The sequence below is a fragment of the Dermacentor silvarum genome, chromosome 10 (genome assembly GCF_013339745.2).
Source record: "Dermacentor silvarum isolate Dsil-2018 chromosome 10, BIME_Dsil_1.4, whole genome shotgun sequence".
In the NCBI taxonomy this organism is placed as follows: domain Eukaryota; kingdom Metazoa; phylum Arthropoda; class Arachnida; order Ixodida; family Ixodidae; genus Dermacentor; species Dermacentor silvarum.
Window position 1 is genome coordinate 23,566,848 of NC_051163.1, and position 21,937 is coordinate 23,588,784.

Sequence of the window (21,937 nt, forward strand, 5' to 3'; positions counted from 1 at the left end):
GTAGTGCACTTTAAAGAACCCCAGGTGGTCAAAATTAATCCGGAGCCCTCCACTACGGCGTGCCTCATAATCAGAACTGGTTTTGGCACGTAAAACCACAGAAAGAAGAAGAAACACTCTCACTCGCGCACGCATGACATAGTCTGCCCCGTACCCGCGTTCTATGCAGTGAAGATAACAGCATGTTGAGGGAACTGATAAGGATTCGCGGTGCGAAGAGGTAGGCAAGGAACACGGACACGAGAGGACCGTATATGAAGGACAAAATGATTGTCGTGCTGTCCTTTTCGCTGGCCTATAGGCTTCCAATCTGTGCGTACGTTACGTGCTCATATGCTAATATTAGGAGCCCACCGTCCGTGGTCACAGTGTGTTAACTTGCCGTGGTCGTGAGCGAACACGTAGCAGCCGAGTCCGACCAGCGCCCGAGCCAGGGCGTCGTAGCTGGGGTCGTGGCAGTGCTCGGCGTAGCCGTGGGCAAGGAACACCAGCGCCCTGCGTGAAGGTTAAGTCGTCGTTCCGTAATCATAACTATGACGATGATCATCTCCATAAATGCGCAAATCCACAATGGGTGGGCTACACTAACAATCTGGTGGTAGTCGGAAGGTAGAAAGATGAATGAAACTATTAAGTAAATGTGAGTGAATCGATGGAATAACTAATAGAGTAGACAGCCTTTCATTAGTTCCGTAGTAGTTCAAAGCTCTAGGAACGGACGCCGCATTCGAATAGGCAAGTGAGGTTGCGTGCATATCACCTCCAATCGCGTTTTATGAAATGAAAAGATTATCGGCAACCCGAAAGGAATGCGAAAATACAAAGGAATGTCCACACGGTGCCGGGTCCAGGGTCAAACCCGGCACCGCCGCCCTCTGATCGCCGGGTGAGATCATGACCTTCTTCGTTAAGATTTTAATGAATCTTCTAAAGGCGGTCATGATTAAGGTACGCAGTAACGAACTTACATTCACAAGACACAGCAAGATTCGCGTGAAGACTCTGTGTTTATTGCGGCCAGGTATTGTGGCGCTATCTTGCACGCTCTAAGCGATTGACGGTTTTTGCCTTCGAGATTTAGGCGCACAATATCGCGCTTGCTTGCTCGTTTGTTTGTTCCATTTGTGTGTGTGTGTGTGAGGGATATATATATATATATATATATATATATATATATGTGGCAAGTATACCTTGTGACATACCTGTACGTGGTAGCAAGTATACCTTGCTATCAAAAGTAACACTTTACGGGGTTACAGATCTCAAAGGCGCATATGACACACGAGAGGCTTCAGACAAGAGGCTTTAAGAAGCAATACAAACTCTAAGTGTAACTTGTCATCACAAGTAAGAAGGCATTCATAAGCGACAGTAGCACACAAGGAGAGCTCACGACCTTGGCTCAGCGCCCGCACTCCAGGACTTGCAGATAATGTTCTGGCCGCCGCTGTTAAGGAAGGAAGCGCTGTCGTCGACCCGGACGTGCGGACTCGATGCTGTTGGCGACGCGCTCATTTTGGGATTCATTTCGAGATGTAGAATCTTCTTCTTCTGGCTATCGAATGGCGTGTACCCGCTACGGGTGAGCGGCCAAGTAGGAGATAGTAAAATACAAAAAGAAAGTTATGCAGATCCAAAGCACATGTGCTTGAAGAACCAAAGCACACTCTAAGTGCTTGAACGTATGAATCCTCTTCCGTTTTGTCAACCCCGCTTTCTTGAAGAACCAACAGCAGTACCTCTATACTGGGTTCTTTTGCGAAGACTGCCAAAGGATTTGTAAAATCGCCTACGGCAGTACAATTCTAGTCCTCTAGTTGGATTACTCGAAGAGGCGGACATTAATTGCGCGAGAAGTCGAAACGCATAATCAACTAATTCACAACACTTTACTGATTCGGTTTTAACTAATTAAGGCGGTCGCTTCTGTTAGAAGTGTCACAATCCCCGCACGCATTTCTGCCTTTGCTGTCTGCGAGCGAGACACCTGGTTTTTCAGAAAATGCAATAATCGTGAGTGCATTAAACTTACCTACGGGAGTGTCGACCTCTCTCTTCTGCGCAGTTCACCTTTTGTGTATCGCTTACCTGTTTATTTCCTTCGCCTCTCTTACCGTTCCTGGGAAGATTCCAGCCAGTCCAAACGTCAGCACACCTCACCCAATAGACCGATACCACCGACCGATCTGCGCATGCGCTGCTTTTCCGTAAGTAACACTGACACCATCTTGGTTGTAGTCAACTGGTCAACCACACCAGCGCAGTCCGCGCAGCGCTCTTTCGTTCGGGTTGCTACTCGCTGATTACGCGTTGAGTACCGTATTTGTTCGAGCTTTGTATGTAGTACATGCTGATGTACGCGGTCGTTTTGCGTTGCTATTTTTGCACACGTGCATCTCGGTGACTGCAACGATATATTTGCTTAGCGACGGACATAATAGGATTTGTATACCTGTTGGAGACAGGTTTGAAATGTGGCGCCGAATCTTTCGTGCCCTAATGATGCTTACCTACATGGGTTTCACGCACGACTTGCAGACTTCGGTAACAGCGGTATCTAGAAGTTCTTAGGTAAGCTAGGCGGCGTTTTTAACATGAAAACGCCGATAGCATATCATCGCCAAGTCATCGATAGCCAATCAATAGCTAATCGATAATCGATCAATAATCAATAATTTCCGGAAAATTCTGGGGATGACTTGGTAGTGCTTAGCTTAGCCCAAATACGTGGCCACTACCTTGCGATAGCCAATCGATAGCCAATCAATGGCTAATCGATAATTGACAAATAATCTATAAATTCCGGGAAATCCAAGTACACGGGTGTTTTCGCATTTTGCCCCCATCGAAATGCGGCCGCTATTCGTCCCCGTGTTTCTTCTCGCCCTGTGTATTACGAGTACCACCTATATTAATTCGTTGGATCCAGGTCTCTCGAAGCTTTCGCTCTTTAGAAAACACAGAATCCGAAGCCTTTGTCCCTTGTGTGGTTGTTGTAGTACCCAGGAACGCAGCAGGTCAATCCTTCCATCGCACGATGACTCTGCACGAACCATAAAAATTGCCAAAAATCGTTCGGAAACAGGACGCGCCGGCACTCCGGGCGGCTGGAGCGGCCGGATGACAAGTACCAGCATGCATCGCGGCAGCGGCGGCGTCGTGAAACTGCCCGGTGGGATCGGTCCATTCAACGGAAACGAAACTCCCGTGTAATTGTAGCCTGGAAAGCATCGATAATAAGTCGGGAAAGTATCAGCTCAGTTATGCTTGAGGGTAGGGCGCCTTCGTACATACGCCCGCGAAACTTTCTACCTACTTGAGGCAGCAGAAAAGGCCCCCTGCCGGCCAATTTGTTGCCAGGTCGATGAGGACAATGGACTGCCAGTGGACGACAACATCTCTGACTAGACACAAATCTGCGTCTGCACACATGCGTTCTTCTAAAACAAAATGTGGCCATTGTCGTTGTGTGAGCACGTCGAACAAACCGCTGCTTACAGTTCAACACTCCCGCGATGGCGTGGCCGTGTGAGACCTTGAAGCAGGCAGGATGAGGCGGTATACTCTCGGCGTGTTCTCCGCTCAACCTTCGGAGATCACCTCATTACGTCGTAGCTTCTGGTTCCATTAAAGCCATCGTTACAGCGTGTGATTAGGGCGGCCTGTATCCGCTGCGGGGCGTTACACATAGCCGGCCAAACAACGCCTGGGGTCCCTTGTTCCACCTGGGAGCGTTTAGTGCTGGCCATCGATGGCGACATAGGAGCCCTCGAAAGGGTGCAATTCGTGAGCAGACTACACTATTTAATGCATGATGGGGGAAGGGAAGGGGGGGCACACCAGAGCTAGGAATTTAGCGCGAAGAAAGGGTATCTTATGTATATTGCAACTCTTTCGAAGAATGATAGCTTCTCGCCTTGCCGAGTCTTTGCTTTTACCAGACGAATACGGGATTTTTTTTTATTGCGATAGCAATTATATGGACACTCAAAAGCAGATTTCTGCCGTCGGCGTCGCCGTCGCCGTTGCCGTCGCCGTCGCCGTCGCCGTGAGGTTCCGTATGACGTCATTTGGAGATGAAATCGTAGCCGCGCGCCGAACGCTGTATGTGCGAGTGAAAGGGCGCGAGGGGCGCGTCTTTCACGGGGAGTGAACGCACGGCGGAGAACAAACGCGTGTTCTGCGCCGTGCTCGCTTAAGGGCTGCAGAAGTGGGCGTCTCTTTTCTCCTTTACAATCACCATATATGTAGAGCAAACGCGCCTTCTTCCGACGCGCGAGAGGCCGTGGGGGAGGGGGAGGGAAGGGAGGCGACGTTTAGCTGCGGCACCAAGTGCCTATTATTGCGATAGCAATTATATGGACACTTCAACCGGATTTCTGCCGTCGGCGTCGCCGTCGCCGTCGCCGTCGTCGTCGCCGTCGCCGTCGCCGTGAGGTTCCGTATAGATAAAATCTTCACCGCGCGCTGTATGCCCGAGCGGAAGCGTGCGGGGACGCGCGCTATCACGGAGAGCGAACGCACTCAATCTCCCACGCGCAAGCAACGAAGCGGGAAGCCAGCGCCGGAGGGAGCGGGGGGGGCACTTCTACTGTGCCAACAACCGCGCTCGTCGCTCGACCGCACGGTCTCTTATCTCTCCCACGCGCAAGCAAGGAAGCGGGAAGCCAGCGCCGGAGTTAGCGGGGGGGGGGGGGGGGGGGGGGGGGGCACTTTTCCTCTGCCAGCAACCGCGCTCGTCGCTCGCCGCACCGTCTCTTATCTTCACACGGCTCTGACCTTTATGCACTGGCCGCTCAGTTTCCGTTGAAGCGATAGACCGCACGTACCTTCGTCCGCTGCTTGCTGCCAGCGTTTTGACAGTCGTTGCCTGCAGTCATTCAGTGTGATCTGTTCATGTTTGTGCGCGCTCACACCACGCTTGTTCATTCAGTTAGTAATAGTCGGGCCACATTTTCCAACGCACGCTACACATGTAATGCTGCCCGGATCGCCAGTGCAGCGCTACAGGTGTGTCCCTTCGCACGCGCGCTGCCCACGGGAAGCGCTTCTCATCAAAACCACCGTTTCACACGCGCCTACTCGTGGTCATCGAGTCTCTCTTCATGTCGGTTTACTTACGCCGCAGCACACCTGCTTACTTAATCAGCTCATGTTTACTACAATTCATATTGCTACCAAAGCCGCTCACCTTACATCGTATGACATTGCTGTGTTGCTATCGCATTCATTGCTTCGCCCTTAGGGCGAAACTGTGACATTTTTTCTAAGACGTGTCCATTTCCTTCAATGTCAAGTCAGAGTGTTGACAGTGCTCTTCTTGCGGCGTTTCTCTCTATTAAAACAAATTATAATTCAGCCGGTAAATAAGACGCTAATTTGAACCCACGTTTCTGTAATAAAATACAAGTATTCAGATAACATATGTTTACGAGTTATTCTCTGATGTTTCGCCCAAGTTTCGTGGCTTGCTCCGCGAGGTCATATTACTGTACTCAAATGTAGATAACCCACACGTTAGCATGTTGCATTTTCTTCTAGGTCGAGGAAAACGGCTGACTTTCAGCTGTCAATGGCCATGTTATCGACCAAGCACCAAATATTCCGTTACAATCACGCTAGGTTACCTGAATGTTCAGTCAAGGAACATAAGCTCCATACCTAGAGCATTCTCTAGATTTCTGATTAGTTCGAGGCTCTAGAAGGGGAATTCCCACCATGTCAAAACTTCCCCTACTCGAAGTTGTTTGTGCACGCAGGCTTCAAAAAGCCATTTGAAGGAGGAATTAGTTCGGTTGCGAAAGCGTTCACTTCTGAAGAAAGTTGAGCACCGGGGCTGGAGACGCTTCGCAATCATTTCTTGGGTGGATTACCGGCCACAAAGGATTGATTGATTGATTGATTGATTGATTGATTGATTGATTGATTGATTGATTGATTGATTGATTCATTCATTCATTCATTCATTCATTCATTCATTCATTCATTCATTCATTGACATGAAAGTGCTGGACGTCAGATACTGCTCTCCTCGCGTTTTCATTTCTGGGCACGTTGCGTATTAATCGGGGGTTCAGATTTGCCACGTTGCTAGAGGATTGCACCATTGCAAGCTTGCTTGGGATTTCATTCGTCTTTGGTGGGAGTTAATTGGCGTTTTGACACCTCAAATATAGCACACAAGGGCACGCTTTCTGGACTGAAGAACGCTTGCGCAAACTATAATACTTGCAAAAGTAAAAGAGGCAAATCCCCAGGTAAACACACCTATAATACAATATTAAAAGATTACAACGAGAATCTAAAAAATAAATAAGGAGATTACACACGTAGGTCGCTGACATGACGGCATGTCATTTTGATAGCCATCATGCTGCCGGTCGCGCATACGTAAGCACCCGTACCGCTTTGACTGTGACGCGTCTGGTTTAGTGCCGAGGGTCCCCTTTCGGCTGGAAGCTATATAAGCAAATCTGACACTTGAAAGAAACTTTACGTCTGTATGCAAGGGACAGCCGGACGGCGTCACGTACCCCAGCAGCCGAGATAACGATAACACCTCTCCGTGAGAGGTCATTAACCCTGTAGTTGACAACAGTGGCACGCGTCGCCTTCCTGTAGCGGGCGCCGTGCACGTAGCATTTGCTGAAAGTACCTGGCACATGGCGTTAATGAACGGAAACGTCCGCAAGAACCACGACGATCACGGTTGAGGGACAGTATTGCACCTCATAAGCTGCAAAATGTCATAAGCTCTAACTTCCTCATTGTGCGAAGCTTGAGTTTCCAAAACAAAACAAAAATAATAAATATGGTGGGTTTATATTTTGCAGGCCAGTCTACCAAAGGTTGTTATGAATCACTTAAGGGTATCCAGGGTAACGACAAGTATTAAGGATCTTGTCCTTGCCTTGTTCGTTCTGAATCCTTAGTTCGTGATTGAGCTGGCCAGCCCACTCCAACATTCTCCTTGTTTTAATGACCAAATCGTAGCGCACTTTGTGAACAAACGCTGACAATATGTACTACAGGCTTCTCGCAGCTCCAACGAGGTATCTGTGCAATCTAAGTAGGGATGTGCGAATAGTGATTTTTGAGACCGAATCGAATACGAATCGAACAGTGCCAAAAGCGATTCGAATATCGAATACTTTTCGAATAGTTCTTGAATAATGAATAGCCGTTGTCACAATTATTATAAAACGATGTTCACATACCAGTACTCTTCTTAAAATTAGCAAGTAAGTCATAACGTAGTACGTTATGAAGCATTGTTTATTAAACGCACAAATGGTGCGTAGGAGCAAACCAGTTTCTTTGGATGCACAGGGCTCATCAGAGAGCGCGAATGATCGCTGTATAGCCTGTAAAGTATGGCGACCTAAGCAACGTAGCCTGCACCGCTACGCAAGTTCTCATATTTTTTGTCGATACCATGCCCGCGAGGGTGAAAACTTACCGTACTTTTGTTACAATCTTATGTTTATTTGGGCGCAGTTGACGTTGTGAAATATTCGAAAAGTATTCGGAAAATATTCGCATTTACGAATAGTGGATTCGAAGACCGAATCGAATAGGACGCTATTCGATTCGTTATTCGAAAGTTTCGAATATTCGCACGCACCTAAATACAAGCCACTTTGTCACGCACGTGGATGTCCCCCGACTAAGACAAACGGGGCCTTGTGTAATCTTGCAAATACAAATAAACTCGCTGGGTGCGCAGCGCGAGTCAATGAACTGCGGGGTCTTTGTTTGTGCCTCGGTGGCGTCGAGCGTGCAGCTTTTCAATATGTAGCACCAACCCTTTCGGAAAGGGTGAGGAAGAATACGCATGTCTCGCGTCATGTTACCCGCATGAGTATACCCGCACGGGGTGGGTCAAGATTAATTTACTCCACTGCGTCGTTTTTTCGCGTTAATCTTATACCGTATGTACTCGTATATGCATAAATCTTACCGAGAGCTAAATCTGCCCTGAGATGTACTTTCTTGCGGCCAGATGCACGGCGGGAAAGCTCTAAGCAATATATAAATGGAATTGCGTGCATCAAGTATGCTTTCCTTTTTTTTTCTTCTTTTTTATACATCTGCTTTAGACTCGGAAAACAGCCAGGAAGATTTCTTTAGTACCCGGACGTTAACATTCACGTTTTTCAACATTTGCAACTCTGGGGGGTTGTCAGTTCTTGGTACCAGGCGCGCCCGCGGGTAAGGCCATGAGGCATGCACGTTTGAATTACTTCGTTAACTGGTTAGTTAGCGATTCAGTCAGTCAGTGAGGCAGTTACTTAGTGAGGGATTTAACTACGTAGTTATTCAGTTAGCTCATTAGTGCATCATTTAGTTAGTAGCTAGCTAGTTAGTTTAGATTAGATAGGTTAGATGAGTTTACGTTAGATACGTTAGGTTAGTTGTTGGTTTGTTAGTTATTTAGTAGCTAGCCAGCTAGTTAGTTAGTTTAGGTTAGATAGATTAGATGAGTTAGTTTACGTTAGATAGGTTAGGTGAGTTTGTTAGTTGTTGGTTAGTTAGTTAGTTTACGTTAGATAGGTTAGGTGCGTTAGTTAGTTAGTTAGTTAGTTAGTTAGTTAGTTAGTTAGTTAGTTAGTTAGTTAGTTAGTTAGTTAGTTAGTTAGTTAGTTAGTTAGTTAGTTAGTTAGTTAGTTAGTTAGTTAGTTAGTTTTTCACAGTGTAAAAGCAACTAAGACCACTTATATTACTAACATCGCGGTTGCCCAGTGGCTTCTGGCGTTGCGCTGCTGAGCTCGTGGTCGCGGGTTCGAACCCCCCCGCGATGGCCGCATTTCGACGGGATCCGAAGTGCAATAACGCTCGTGTATACTTAGACTGATGTGCTCGTTAAAGAATCCGAGGTAGGCAAAATCAATTCCGAGTCCCCCCCACTACGGTGTGCCTCATAAGTACACCTGCTCTGATATTTTTCTACTGTTTACCTTTTATATATTCAATGTATTCTCAATTGTATTTTTTACTTCACTGACTGTATTTATGGTGTGGTTTTGCAGTTCTGTTCAATCAATTGAAGTTTACGTGCTTTTATGACCCATACCTCCCCCCAATTATGTAATGCCGTCGGGCCCTTAAGGAGAAATAGATGAAATAACCAGATCGTGGTTTTGGCGCGTAAAAATCCCGCATTTTAATTTATTTTTTACTGTCATAAGATCGTTGGTTAGGTGTCTGTTGACGTTCACAGTCTGTTCTGTTCGCATTCTGTGTTGCGTGTACTGATGGTTTTTTTTTTTTCGTGGACATAAAAAAGAACGATACGATTGCGTTTAAACCACGCCCACCCCGTACCACTCGCGGTGGCGAAAACCTTCTGCAGAAGAGGATTTATCGCCGTCCCGCTGGATCTCATGCGGGTGACAGGAACGACATAAAAAGCGCGCGACCGCTGTGTCAGAAACCATTCGTGCACAGCCACCGTTCAGTCGAAACGTTTGAAATCTTCGGGGATCTTTAGGAAGAGGAACGATGCACTCGGTGGTTCTGACAGTAGCCGCCTTCGTCGTGGCCCTAGCGTCCGCGACGCTGGCCCAATCCGACGGCCAGGTGGACAGGGACTGCGTCCAGCGTTTCCGAGTCTGCGAGCAGGAGTGCGTTGCCGAGGCCGAGACTTCCAAGGAGATGGCGAATTGCACGCGAGACTGCGAGAAGAAGAACAAATGCAACCAGCCCAGTAAGTGTGCGCCAGCTACAGGAACGTCGGCATCCCACTGGTGCCGTTTTCTTAAGTCCTGGGTGCAAAGTTGTTAAGTTGTGGTCGCGTTGGTATTTCAGTGGATATTTGCGCACTAAGCATTATTTAACATTTTTTTTAGGTGTAGAAAGGGTGCTTGGTTGTCCTATGGCTTACATCCTCGCGTTGAAGGGGTGAGGTCGAATCATTGGTGGAGTCAAATTAAGTTTTCTTGTTTGCCGAGTTTATTGCGGCGAGTAGAAATGATATCTGCGACATTCGATACGAAATATGTCTTTCTGTCCGCTTGCTTCCTTCCTTGCAGTTCTCTTTCGCGAGAAATTCCTATAATGCACTCAACGCAGAGCCAACTAGCCCGACTTCCAGCTCTATAAGACGACACGAAATGTGCATTAAATAATATATTTATTTATCAGCACTTGTTCAATACCGTGATGTAAAGCGATACGATGGAAGCCATAGAGGACATGTATGCAGTGATGCAAGCTGGTGAGCGCAAGAAATCAAGCGTCGGTATTTAGGAGAGAGGGTAGTGAACACGGAGTTGTCATTTCAGGAGCCTTGGTCTTAGACTTCGCCTTCTGGCGACACAACACTAAAAATACACACAATATTAGCATTCGAAGGATGGCAAGGTCCTACCGCTGGACTCCTTTTCTCACGCAAAAAACCGACGGTACTATTAATAGGAAAGGTGGCCACTTGCCTGCCGTCTATTGGGGTTCACTACGTACGTCACGTCCTGGCATAGAATGCTTTCACCTGACGCATTGACCGCAGTAGGGACCAAGAAATCCACACGGGCTTCGAAACATCTTTTCGTTTACGCCTTGACTTGCTGAATAAGTGTGTTCAATTGCTTTGTTCTATGCGTCTGTTGAGCGCATTGTTGCTTTGTAGCCATGAGCGCCAAAAACGGCACCAAGACTTCCCTCCTCAAGCACCCTAGTAATGATTTCTCTCGTTGGTTTCTTGCACAATATGTAACTACGTATTGGGGAAAACAAATAAAATTACTAATTGCGTAAGATTATTACGTGCATTACTGACTTAACAACGCAATGCCCGAACAAGATTCCACATAAAGAGAAACTAGAAGAACGCGCCCACCTTTATTTCTGGCCCCGAAAAGTGCATTCTTACACAGAACAATAAACATTTATCGTGCAAAAACAATTAGTATTGTAATTATCAATAATTAGTAAATGATTTCCTGGACTACCTACCTACAACTGAAGAATTGCTCCCGGTACGTCAAAAAAAGAACGCTGCTAGTAATCGGTATTGCGTTAACTTCCCCGTGTTGAAATCGTAGTTTGGAGAAATATTTAATTATGTATTAAATATGATACGTTGGGCTACGTTGGGTTAATATACATTCCACCTTCCATCGCCTCTTTCTGCGTTAAGATAACTAGAAGAGGAGGAGGAGGGATAGATGGATTAAGCCTTGCAAAGGCATGTCGGCACTTGCTCAGCCTTAGCTTAACATAGCACAGCGCTAAACTCACCTTGCGCAGACCTAATGCTACTAAGACAGAGTAAATGAATTATAAGGACCACAGGTAGAATGCCAGCACACAACCAAGTTCACCCCGCACTCAGTCAGCATACCTACTATATCAAAACGATTGGTAACGTTTAATTCGCACTTACTTGCTTAGCGTCTCCGCGCACAACTGGTTCGCATGAAGTGTAAGAACTCCGCTGAATGCGTTTTCGCGCAGTAATTTCTCCAACCTCCGTTTCAGGCGCTGTAAAAATACTATCACTTTTGTCATCGATCAACTTTCTCATAAGGTTCTCTTTGGGACCTTAGCCAGACCCTTGTTGTCAGTGTGATATATCCTAAAGGCTATCATCAAATCCTTGAGCGAGAATGTTTTGGATTTGAGACTTTGACGAGTCACCGCGGTTTGTGTTCGTTCAAACCCCCACTTCTCTTGTAATCGTCAACAATTTCATCTCTTTCCTTTTTTTTTTATTACCATTCTCGTTTACCAAAATGTTAATAAACATGTTAGAACCATGATTTGCCGGCCTCTCTTTTTTTTTCTGTTGTAACAAATGTCTTTCTCTCTCTCTCTCTCTCTCTCTCTTTCTTTCAGGCTGCCCTCAAGACTACGACGATAGTAAGTGCCTGCTGCAGACGCCATTCCTCAAGACCTGCTATGTGGACGCTATGTGCCCCGAGGGTAGTCGATGCTGCGCGACTGGAGACGAAGCATGCGAATGGCGGTGCACTTGGCTCTTTTGAAATCGCTCCCCCCCCCCCCTTCCCTTTGACTACGTGCCTCTCGCTTTCAGGGAGAGAAGATATAGCCGTTTCTTGCACGTCCTTGCAATCTCCTTTATATGCAATTCACTGTTGTCAAGAAGTGGGACGCTTCCTGTGAAACACGAATGTATGTCTCGTTGGTGAAAGGACTCCTTCTTTGTGTGTGTGTGTGTTCTACGGCCTAGCACCATTGCACGAAATAAAATAGTGCTGTGAATCACTCGCTTATCTCCCACTTTCTGCCTTGTGAAAGAGTTTGCAACGTGGAACCGTCCACACCCCGATATAGTCCACGTCGTACGACGGCTGATGTCATACGGTCTGTGCGAAAAGGGTATAGCAGGATAACGTTTGCGCAATTCATTCATTTATTCATATCACTGCATTCCCCCAGAGGGTATTAATGAATGGGAGGTGTATTACAATACATACAGAACAAGATACAGAAAAGGATTAGCACGGATATAGTACATCGTAACACAAAAAAGGCTCAGGGCGCTGAATAGCATATAAGGAGACATCCGTGAAGGGAACAGGATGCATAAGGCCAAAGGAACACACCTATTCGCGCGACGAGAACTCGGCGTTAAAGCAAGAAATCACGTGGCCAATTATCTGGGCCCTAATTTGGTTGCAACGTCGCCGAAAGCGGTCAGTCAGTACAATAAAGGGCGTGTAATGCGTAGGATGGATAACCGGTGGACCATTATATTTACAGAATGGATACCAAGAGAAGAGAAGCGCAGTCGAGGGCGGCAGAAAATTAGGTGGGGTGATGAAGTTAGGGAATTTGCAGGCGCAAGTTGGAATCAGCTAGCGCAAGACAGGGGTAATTGGATATCACAGGAAGAGGCCTTCGTCCTGCAGCGGACATAAATATAGGCTGATTATGATGATGATGATGATGATGATGATGATGATGATGATGATGATGATGAATCCATTTTCACGTGTGAATAATGAAGTGCGTGGTTCAGTAATAACATCCACATTCTGAATTGCGGCATATCTTCCGCTCTGCAAACCAGAATCAGCGTTTGGGCGTGTTAACGCGTTGATTGCACTAGAAACACCCAAGCATTTACTCTGTTAAACGGGAGTAGAGTATGGACGGACTGCCACGTTACTCCGGACTTTACAGCCTCTAGGGATTACAAAAGCGAAATGACGTGATTCGACTCCGTGTACAAAGTAGGTTCTTAGCAACATCTCCCACCACCCTTCTCATTTTAGGGAGATTTAAAAGGGCCCGCGCAGAAAGTGAGGTGGTCACGTGGGCACTTGCAATGAGGCTAAGCGCGGCGCCAACGAACTGAGGTATACTAGAGAACCCAGAGGCAGGTGACGGTTTTTCTTACATCTGTGACGTGTTTTGCAGAATGCGCGTAGCAAGGAAACATGGTGCATAAGGCCAAAAAAGCCTGCCTACTCTTACGTCCAGAACTTGGCCCAAAGGCAAAAAAATCGCGCGGCCAATTATTTGGACCTTAATTTGAACGCAACACCCGTGCCAAACTTCGCCTAATTGTGGTCGTCGCTGGTTCCCAGGTGTTCTTGCTTTGAAAACATGGTTGGGAAGGGAAAGCATGGGTCCGAGCGAAGACACGTTGAAATAAGCAAAACGTTTACGCAAGATAGATACAAGGGAAATAACAGCGCACACAATGCAAATCGAGTCTTCTGCTTTTTTTTCTTTTTTTTTTTTCTTGCATACATGTCGTTTGACTCCTCATTTTTTGTTAGTTCTGTCCGAATAGGACAATTTTATAATCGAATCGAATACGAATATGCAAGAAATACTACGTTCGAGTATAGAATCATATGCCGAATATTTTCTCATTTCTAAACAAAATCAAATAGTGTAGTGTAGTCCGCTTGCATGGTAAAAAAGAAAAGAAAGAACTTATTTACATCCTTTTATACATGTAGTGTTGTTCTAAAACGGATGTCTGATCAAGTGGGCAGCTTGTAAATGAGAAACATCTGAAAGGTGATCACCTCATGGCAACGACAGTAATGAGATTGTCGGTCCTGCAGGTTTTTCTTAGAAACTGGGGTGATGAAAACCGATAAGAATCTTTACGATGAGTCTTTCCTCATACTTCTAAATTTCTTTCTTTCTTTCCTTTATGTTTTATTCGCTGTAAGGCCAAAGCAAAATGGTTTCGAACACTGGTATAGGAAATACATCGAAATGTTCACAGTCGAGAGCGTACACTGCAGAACACAGTCGGAGTTCACAGCATAACGTCATACATGCTTCAGTATGACGTTTCCAACGGCTCATCAATACGCACAATTAAACAAAGTAGCCAGTAATGCACTTCTTAATCTCCGCACTCTCCGAACAGAAGCAGACACCGTAGACGAAGTAAATCAGTAGTCAACTTTTTAATTAAAAAAAAGAAAGATGCATCAAACTTGCGACTATGTAAATCAGCAGTCAGAAAATGATATCATAATTCTGTAAAGTACGCCTACTTAGACATCTCAGGTGATCGGATGGGATAGTTCTGAATTATACCAGCAATTGTGAATACAACTTTAGAAATATTTACGTAGGCAATGTAAAAATTTCATGTAAGCTGCGTTCTACTACACCATTCTTGTCATATCTTCAGACATTAATCTGATGCAGCTTAGAGTTATGATATCTGTTTTGGTACAAAGTAACGTCGTTTTATAGTTTCTACTTCTTTGTTTGTTTAACTTGTTGGTTGCATGGTTGGTCGGTTAATTGGTTGGTTGGTTCTTTGTCGAGCTTGCTGAGTTTCGACAATTTCGGCAAAATATTTGAAGCCTTTAATCAAAAATCTGCTTGTTGCAATGGGTCGAGTTTAGCTTTCCCTGATAAAAGCAACACACTTAATTCAAATCGATGCGATAGTTTTCTAATGACAGTATTTCTGCGTATTTCATGTATTTCAATAGGAAACTTACTCTGTATAACACACTGGCTACTCTGAAGAGTTTCATCGGAAAGTGGCGGACCATGAAAGCCAGCAGCGCATCCGCCGCGCCCTCTGTAGGGGTGATGTTCAGTACTACGCGTAGCGTCGTCAGCCTCACTCACGAGATGGCAGCATGTTAACATTTTTACCTCGCCTAGCCTACCATCGATGGCGCCACGAATCCACAGCACCTGCCTAGTGTATACGCATAGTCTCTGTTCGCGCTCACTGGAGACAGTTGTGCTTGTAGTTAGTTATTCTCGGTAACGTACTGCAGCCAACTCTAATAACCTAACGGTAAATATTACCTACTGGGGCCGGCGCTGTGTTTCGAAAATGCCTTCGAGCCCAGACGATTCTGTATGAAATAGCTTTCCTAAATCAAGGTTCTCAACTACCATCGCAGGTTAAAATTTGCAAATGGAAATGCAACTGGTCCCAGTTCAACAGGTTTATTGAGCAATTCCCAGTTGGTCTTCGTTGCAACTGGTTCCAGTTTGTTCCCATTGTGATTGGTTCCAGTTGGTCCCCATTGCAAATGGTCCCATTTGGTCCCCATTGCAAATAGTCCCATTTGGTCCCATTGCAACTGGTACCGATTGTGCAATAGGGATAGTAAGCCAGGACCAGCGGGAACCACAGGTAAATGTTTACATACAAATGGGATTCAGGCTGGCCATAGCTTGTACGCATCTTTGGTGTTGCCATCGCATGTTACCAAGTGCCAGCTGGTTCAGTGAACTTTACGCAGCCGAAGCAGCTTGGTGTTGAAACTCTACATTTATTGAAACACTTGCAGCTTGTGTTTAGCCACGAAACAACGTGAATGCTCCCTTAGAGACGTGGTACACGTTTACGCATTCGTAGCTCTTGTACATCACCTCTGAAAGAAATATTTACATGGGGTCAACGAAAAAGCAATAACTACTTCATACATGCAATCCGACCAAGAATTTGACTTCTACATCAGTAGTTCTACATCTGGTGTATCAGTAGTTCTCATACACATAATGCAGCGTGACCTGATGTAAAGCCACAACTGCCCTTGAGCAGGAGCTATTTGCCACATAAAGACTATGCAATGACAAATAACTCGTGTTTAGCAGCAACTGTGGCTTTTAATATGAGTAGATCACAACACAATTGACTATTGAGACAGCTGTGTTATTTATAGACAACCTCGCAAGATACATTTTTCTGATCAAGTATTCAGAAGTGTCAGATCCTGTTTCAAGTGCCCTTTAATTCGATAGTTGTCTTGTGCAAATTTGAATGCCTACACATTAAATAACAAGTTTGCTTGTTATTTATTTCTTCTACACGACTTCTGCACTTCTGCACGCCTTGAATGCGCCTGTAACATTGGGCAGAGCTGCATGTACACACAAGTATTCATTAATAGTCATATTTACAACTGAAGCGAAAATCTTGCACAGCAAACCTTTTATTTCAGGTCACATTTCATTTGAAGCTCATGCTTCTGAATTCTGCATAGCCAATACTATCAGCAGAGCTTGCGCTCTAACAAAAAAAAATCCTTCTTAATAATATTTTTTTCTAATAAAAAAAAAATCTGACGTATAACGTATGAGCTGCCTCATGTTTTGTAACTCTTGCACATCACCATCTAATCTTTACACCTACATGTGGCCTTATTAGGCCCGGGCTTTTTTATTAGATTTTTTTTTTTTGGGGGGGGGGATACTTTGGGAATACGCACTTGTACTTCAAGCACCCTCTGTAATGCGGTTCTGTTACACGTCAGGGAAAGCTACAGATACGTGCTAGTATACGCTTTACACTTCTATATGCTATTCAAGGCACAAGTTTGCACGGCACTTGCTCATATCGGGGCTCAGGAGCAAGCACCAAACTTGCAAGTATTATGTGTGTACAAACTTCACGTAGTACAACACTCGAGACAATGACACTGTGCTGCAGTATTTACACCTTTGAGTTAACGAACCATTTGCACTCGAAACATGAATAAGTTAAATAATTATCTCCAAATGGCAGAATCAAGACCAGGGAAAGCTGCGCACGTCAATTAGCACACGATGCGTCTACAAAGCCGCGTAGTCAGAGATAAAAAGAGGTGCCATGCGTTGGCCTGAAGTCGTGACGTCTTCCAAAGATGACAATGTCCAACACTAATACTGCATAAATAAGGGTACGCAGGCAATGACACCACATGTACCTCTTGAAAAAATCATTACAACATATTTTTGTGTGATGGAGCCAGTGATAGGGCAAGTGTGTGTGCGCGCAAGGGTTCTACTTCGAAGGTGATTAGGTAAGCATTGCCATAGGACGTAACATTAGCACGCTGAACCACCATTCCGGGAACTTTTTGACTGCTAAATACCCCAGCTAGTATTAAAAGACTATTTACAAATCGCCTGTGACATTTTATAGCACAAATGTACAATTTGTACTGAATGACTTGTAACGGCAGACATTACTTGCACAAGAAACCAGAGTGTACAATTGATAAATAAAAAGTACCACTCAAATTTTCAACTAATTACTTTAGGGCACATATTGCTTCAAGTTTATGAATTTAAGCCAGTGAATTCTCAAAGCACATCCACCGCAACGAATTTTGAAACTAGCACAACCTTTGAGCAAAGCACCGTTAAACTTGACTAAAAACTATCGATAGAAATGCACGGTTGTTCCACTTACTTTTTTTAAGGAAACACATTTGTTTTATTGAAGCACAAAAATAACTGGAACTCCAATAGTTTTATTCGAACATTTGGGGAACAGAAAATTCAAAAAGTTTATGAGCTTTGCCAGCCCACTGGCTGCAATTCGTAACTTTTCATTACGTGCCGTAAGGTAATTCGTTTAAAAGATAATTAGTGAAATTTAGGTTGTTAGTTCATTATGAATTTCGATTTCTTATACAATAATGTGCGCCTCAATTCAACTCAAGGAGTAGAATTGTGCTGCATTCCAGCGCGTTATCAGGGTTGTCTTCTGGCTTTATAATGTCATATAAATGTAGAGGGATTCAATAAGAGGAGACTAGTTTTAGCTGCCTGCCAACTCCAATTTTCCGAGTCCAACACATGTAAAACCCAGATAGAGGCATTCAATAAGAGGATACTAGTTTTAGCTGCCTGCCAACTACAATTTTCCTAGTCCAACACATGTAAAACCCAGAAATGCTTCTATGCGACAACTTCTGTACCGACTTGAATGAAATTTATTGCATTTGCGACAGGAAAGTTAGATTCTGATTTAATTTAATAATTTTGATTAAGGCCTGCAAGTTTGGCAAGATTCCCGGAAATTAGTGAGCATTTAAAACAGTGAGACAGGAATTTTACAAATTCGTAACCGTGCACCTGAAACAGATACCCGTTACTCTTAGAGCATCTCAAGCGGACAAAACTTGATATATGAATTTACAGCTTACGTGAAACTGTTACAATGTTTACGAGTGTATTTCAAAAGCTCTGCTCACAAATCGGTAGTATATTTCAGAGCGGTGCATAAGATATCAACTTTGTCCGCTTTAAATGTCTTCATAGGTGAAACACACAGAATTGTGACATCTTTGTTTATCACTGAAGTACAGAGTTGAAAACATGGTACTTGACTTTGTTTTTCGATATTGCAATTTTTAACCAGAGTTGTTTAAAAAAACACGCCCTAAATGAAAAAAATCTGATTCCTATATTCACTGGATTTTAACCTTTAAATGCGACAAACCTACAAAATCGGTGCAGTGACTGACGAGAAAAACCATTTTGTCGTTCCCATAAGTTTGATAACAGCTCCCGAGCTAATGCGCGTACCAGTTATGCTGCATGGAGGAATGTATTTTTACTTTCTTCGTGAAAGAAACAGACCGCTAAATAAAACAGTCATGGACGCCGAAAGCGAAACAAAACTGTCACCACGTCACCAGCGTCCAATATTGTCAGCACGATGCAGGCTGTACCAATGAACCCATATAGTTATGTAACAGCAATGACCGAGCAGCATTTTCAGGCTCCGTCGTTTTGTTTGGGTGCACTACAAGTGTCTATTCGCGCGGCACGTTAAGTAACTCGCGGGCTTCAAGCTTTCAGACTTGGAAAATACATTTATGCGGCACATATACTCAGCAAAAGAAAACTGGATCGGAAATTTTTCCGCATTAGTCGACAAAGTTATCATTGATACTTTTGCTTTGAATATAATGTTTGAGCAGTTGATTAATTATTAATAACTAATCTTGTAATTTGTCGAAATACAAGGTACTGTCTGACTTGCTCCAAGCGACAGCAAGCGAGATTACCTTGGTTCTGTCCAGCTACATGGTACTTGCGTATTTTTAGATTTTGGCACAAATTACGTGGGACACATTGTATGACACGCTTCTGCCATGAAAGCTTTGTGGAAGCACACAAAATGATACATTAAGTGTAGCCTTAGAAATAAACAACTAAGGCGTGCCTGTTTTGTATAGTGTAGCTATATGGTTTGCAATCTACAGAGAAAGCAGATGTTCAAGTATAGCCTCTCGGATCGGCAACGGAATGCTTTGCTCTTGCTGTTATTCGTTGGTAATCTTGGAGGCCCTAACTACAGCATTGCCTCCGAGATTAGTGCTTAATCGAGGAAAAGACATAGCGCAGACAAGGAGGAAGCGCTATCCTCGCAACGCTGTCCTCGTTCTTGCATGTGTGCTCGTCCCTTCTCTCTGCATGGCGCTCAATATACGAGAGGCGCAGAGAGGCTCAGAGACTAGGAACATTATCCGAGACTGAATATCATTGCCTACATACGCAAAATTGGGAAACAAAATTATGTTTCAAACTGGTATTTGGTTCACCAATACATCTATGACGTGTTTCCGGCACGCAAAATCGCGTTGGGTGCATTCAATCAGCAAAAACATACCCTTTAAGATCCGCATTTTAAGTTCAGAGGGCGCCACCCTATGGGACGTAGACTTTGACAACAACTTTCGGCGTTTACAACCTGCCAAAGCATAGCCTTCGAGAGTGGCGTTCATTACCCGAAAGGAGCCGTCGCTTGAAGTTGGGTTCGGACACCACGTATTTAATGAGCCTTGGCACCGTCTCGTGCAGCTAAAAAAATAGCCCTAATGTTTCATAATAGCCTCCGATATTGATTGGACGAGAGCACGTCGCGCAACTCAAATATTTGTCAATACAGCATTGCCTCCGAAATTTACCAAATTATTATCTCGAAGGCTATATATTTTGTTGCAAGTTGGCGTTTATTGTCGACAGATGGCGCAAAATGAGAAAAAAAAGCCGGCATTTCGCGGGCGTTTAGTTTCGGTTCTCCACCACCTGCCCCGCCGGCCGCGCTGCTGCAGCCCGGCGGTACTGCGGTTCTCGAATGCGGAGATTTTCTTGCCTGCTTCTCTCAGTCGGTGGTTGCGCGCCGCTCCGCACGCAACTCCGCGGGGTTGCCTTGGTGCGCGAGGTTTTTGCTCTTCGCGGTGGTGCTTTTGTTTATTTTGTTTTCCTTATGTGGGTGCGCGGACTAGGGGTCGCCTGCTGAGGCCCAAACCCCGACCCTTCAGTGGGCTTCTTGTGCTTTTCTTTTTTTTTTTTTTTTCGTTTCGTCGCTTCTGTTTTGTGTCGCGCGCCTCGTTTTTTTTTATTCCGGATTACTTTGCTTTTCTCCGCGTGTCGTTTGAAGCTGAGGAGAAGGATCAGCTGTCATCTTCTCTGACGTCTGCGGAGGAAGGATATATGGAAGCGCAGTTTCTCCGCATCCCTGTCGGCCAAGTTGTGAGTTGTCGAAGCTATCGCTACGCTGGATTCTGTTAATAGGCTCGAGATCTGAGCTTAGGTGTTCGTTTTCCATGTTTCCTCTCAGTGAAATTATTTAACGCAAGTTTACTATAGGTACTATCTAATTTTGCATGCTATTTTTATCTCTCTTGATCCTCGAAACGACCTACGAATATTGATTAATTTAATGTTAAGCGGTCCGGTTGATTTCAGTACGCTGAGGTTAGAGCGTCTTCACTGATAGTGTTGGCTATTCGGGCGCGGCTTCCTCCCTTATCGAAGTGTTATCGCTCGACTTTGTCCGCCTGTTCAGCCCTATCTCTTGACTCCTTCAACTTCTTGCGTGTAGCTTATTGTCGACGTTAGCTCTGGAGGCGCGGACACATTTCAAGTCGCTGATACAGCGGAAGCAGTTCTTAACGAACCTCCGCGCGTAGCAGTGACCTTCCTGCGCACTTAAGCGGCGCAGCCTAGTGGCGAAGCCGAACCTACTTATAGCGTCGGCCATAGCTCTGTGCGGTACTCGTCCCATACTTTACAGCGCATGCGAATAAAAAATAGCAATCTTTTACATCGGATAGAGTAGATAAGAGATTCCTTCTGTCGCATAAGGACGAACCTGTAGGGTGAAGCAAGCGCAGGGGCCGAGGAAAAGGAAAAACGCGAGAAACGTTGTCTTGAAGCGGAGCAGACGACGCCGTTTTTTGGTTTCGAGCAGACGAGGATTTCATCGCCGCGAGCAGACGACGCGAACACCAGAAGGCGAGGAAGGAAAATGCGGAGAAATTGGTGCTCGTGAAGAAGTGTCGGTGAAAGCAAAGTACAATTAAAAGGAAAAAAACCGATTGGGAAAGGAGGCTATCGGGTCGTCTTCGCCGGCGCCACTCTTTTTTTTTTTTTTTTTTTTCTCCAAGATGTCGGCCCGGCCCGGTGTTCTCGCGCGCGATGGACGGTCGAGCCGCAGCCGGCTGCAGCTGCCGCGGCGCGGATGTCGTCTGCTGGATAACGGTCGCTGCCGCGAGCAGACGACGGCTCCTACCGCTGTCGTCTGCTACGTGCCCCGCGCAGCTTCTGCGTGACGCTTTGCGCCGAGTGTTTGTGAGGAAGCAAAACGCCCCTTCTAACGGCGCGGTTGATGACAATACGTTGCGATGGGTTCAGACCCCGGGTCCCACGAGACGATTGACGTGAACAAGTGAAGAAGACGTCGTGCCGG

The 21,937-nt window shown here is 45.3% G+C and overlaps 1 protein-coding gene across 1 annotated transcript; it reads left to right on the forward strand.

The window, feature by feature from the left end:
• The first annotated feature begins 9,353 nt into the window (after positions 1-9,353).
• On the forward strand, positions 9,354-12,069 carry LOC119466179 (WAP four-disulfide core domain protein 2-like). Its single transcript, XM_037726676.2, has 2 exons — positions 9,354-9,706; positions 11,836-12,069. The coding sequence occupies exons 1-2, from the start codon at positions 9,502-9,504 to the stop codon at positions 11,982-11,984; spliced, it is 354 nt and encodes a 117-aa protein (XP_037582604.1). The 5' UTR covers positions 9,354-9,501; the 3' UTR covers positions 11,985-12,069.
• The last annotated feature ends 9,868 nt before the right edge of the window (positions 12,070-21,937 follow it).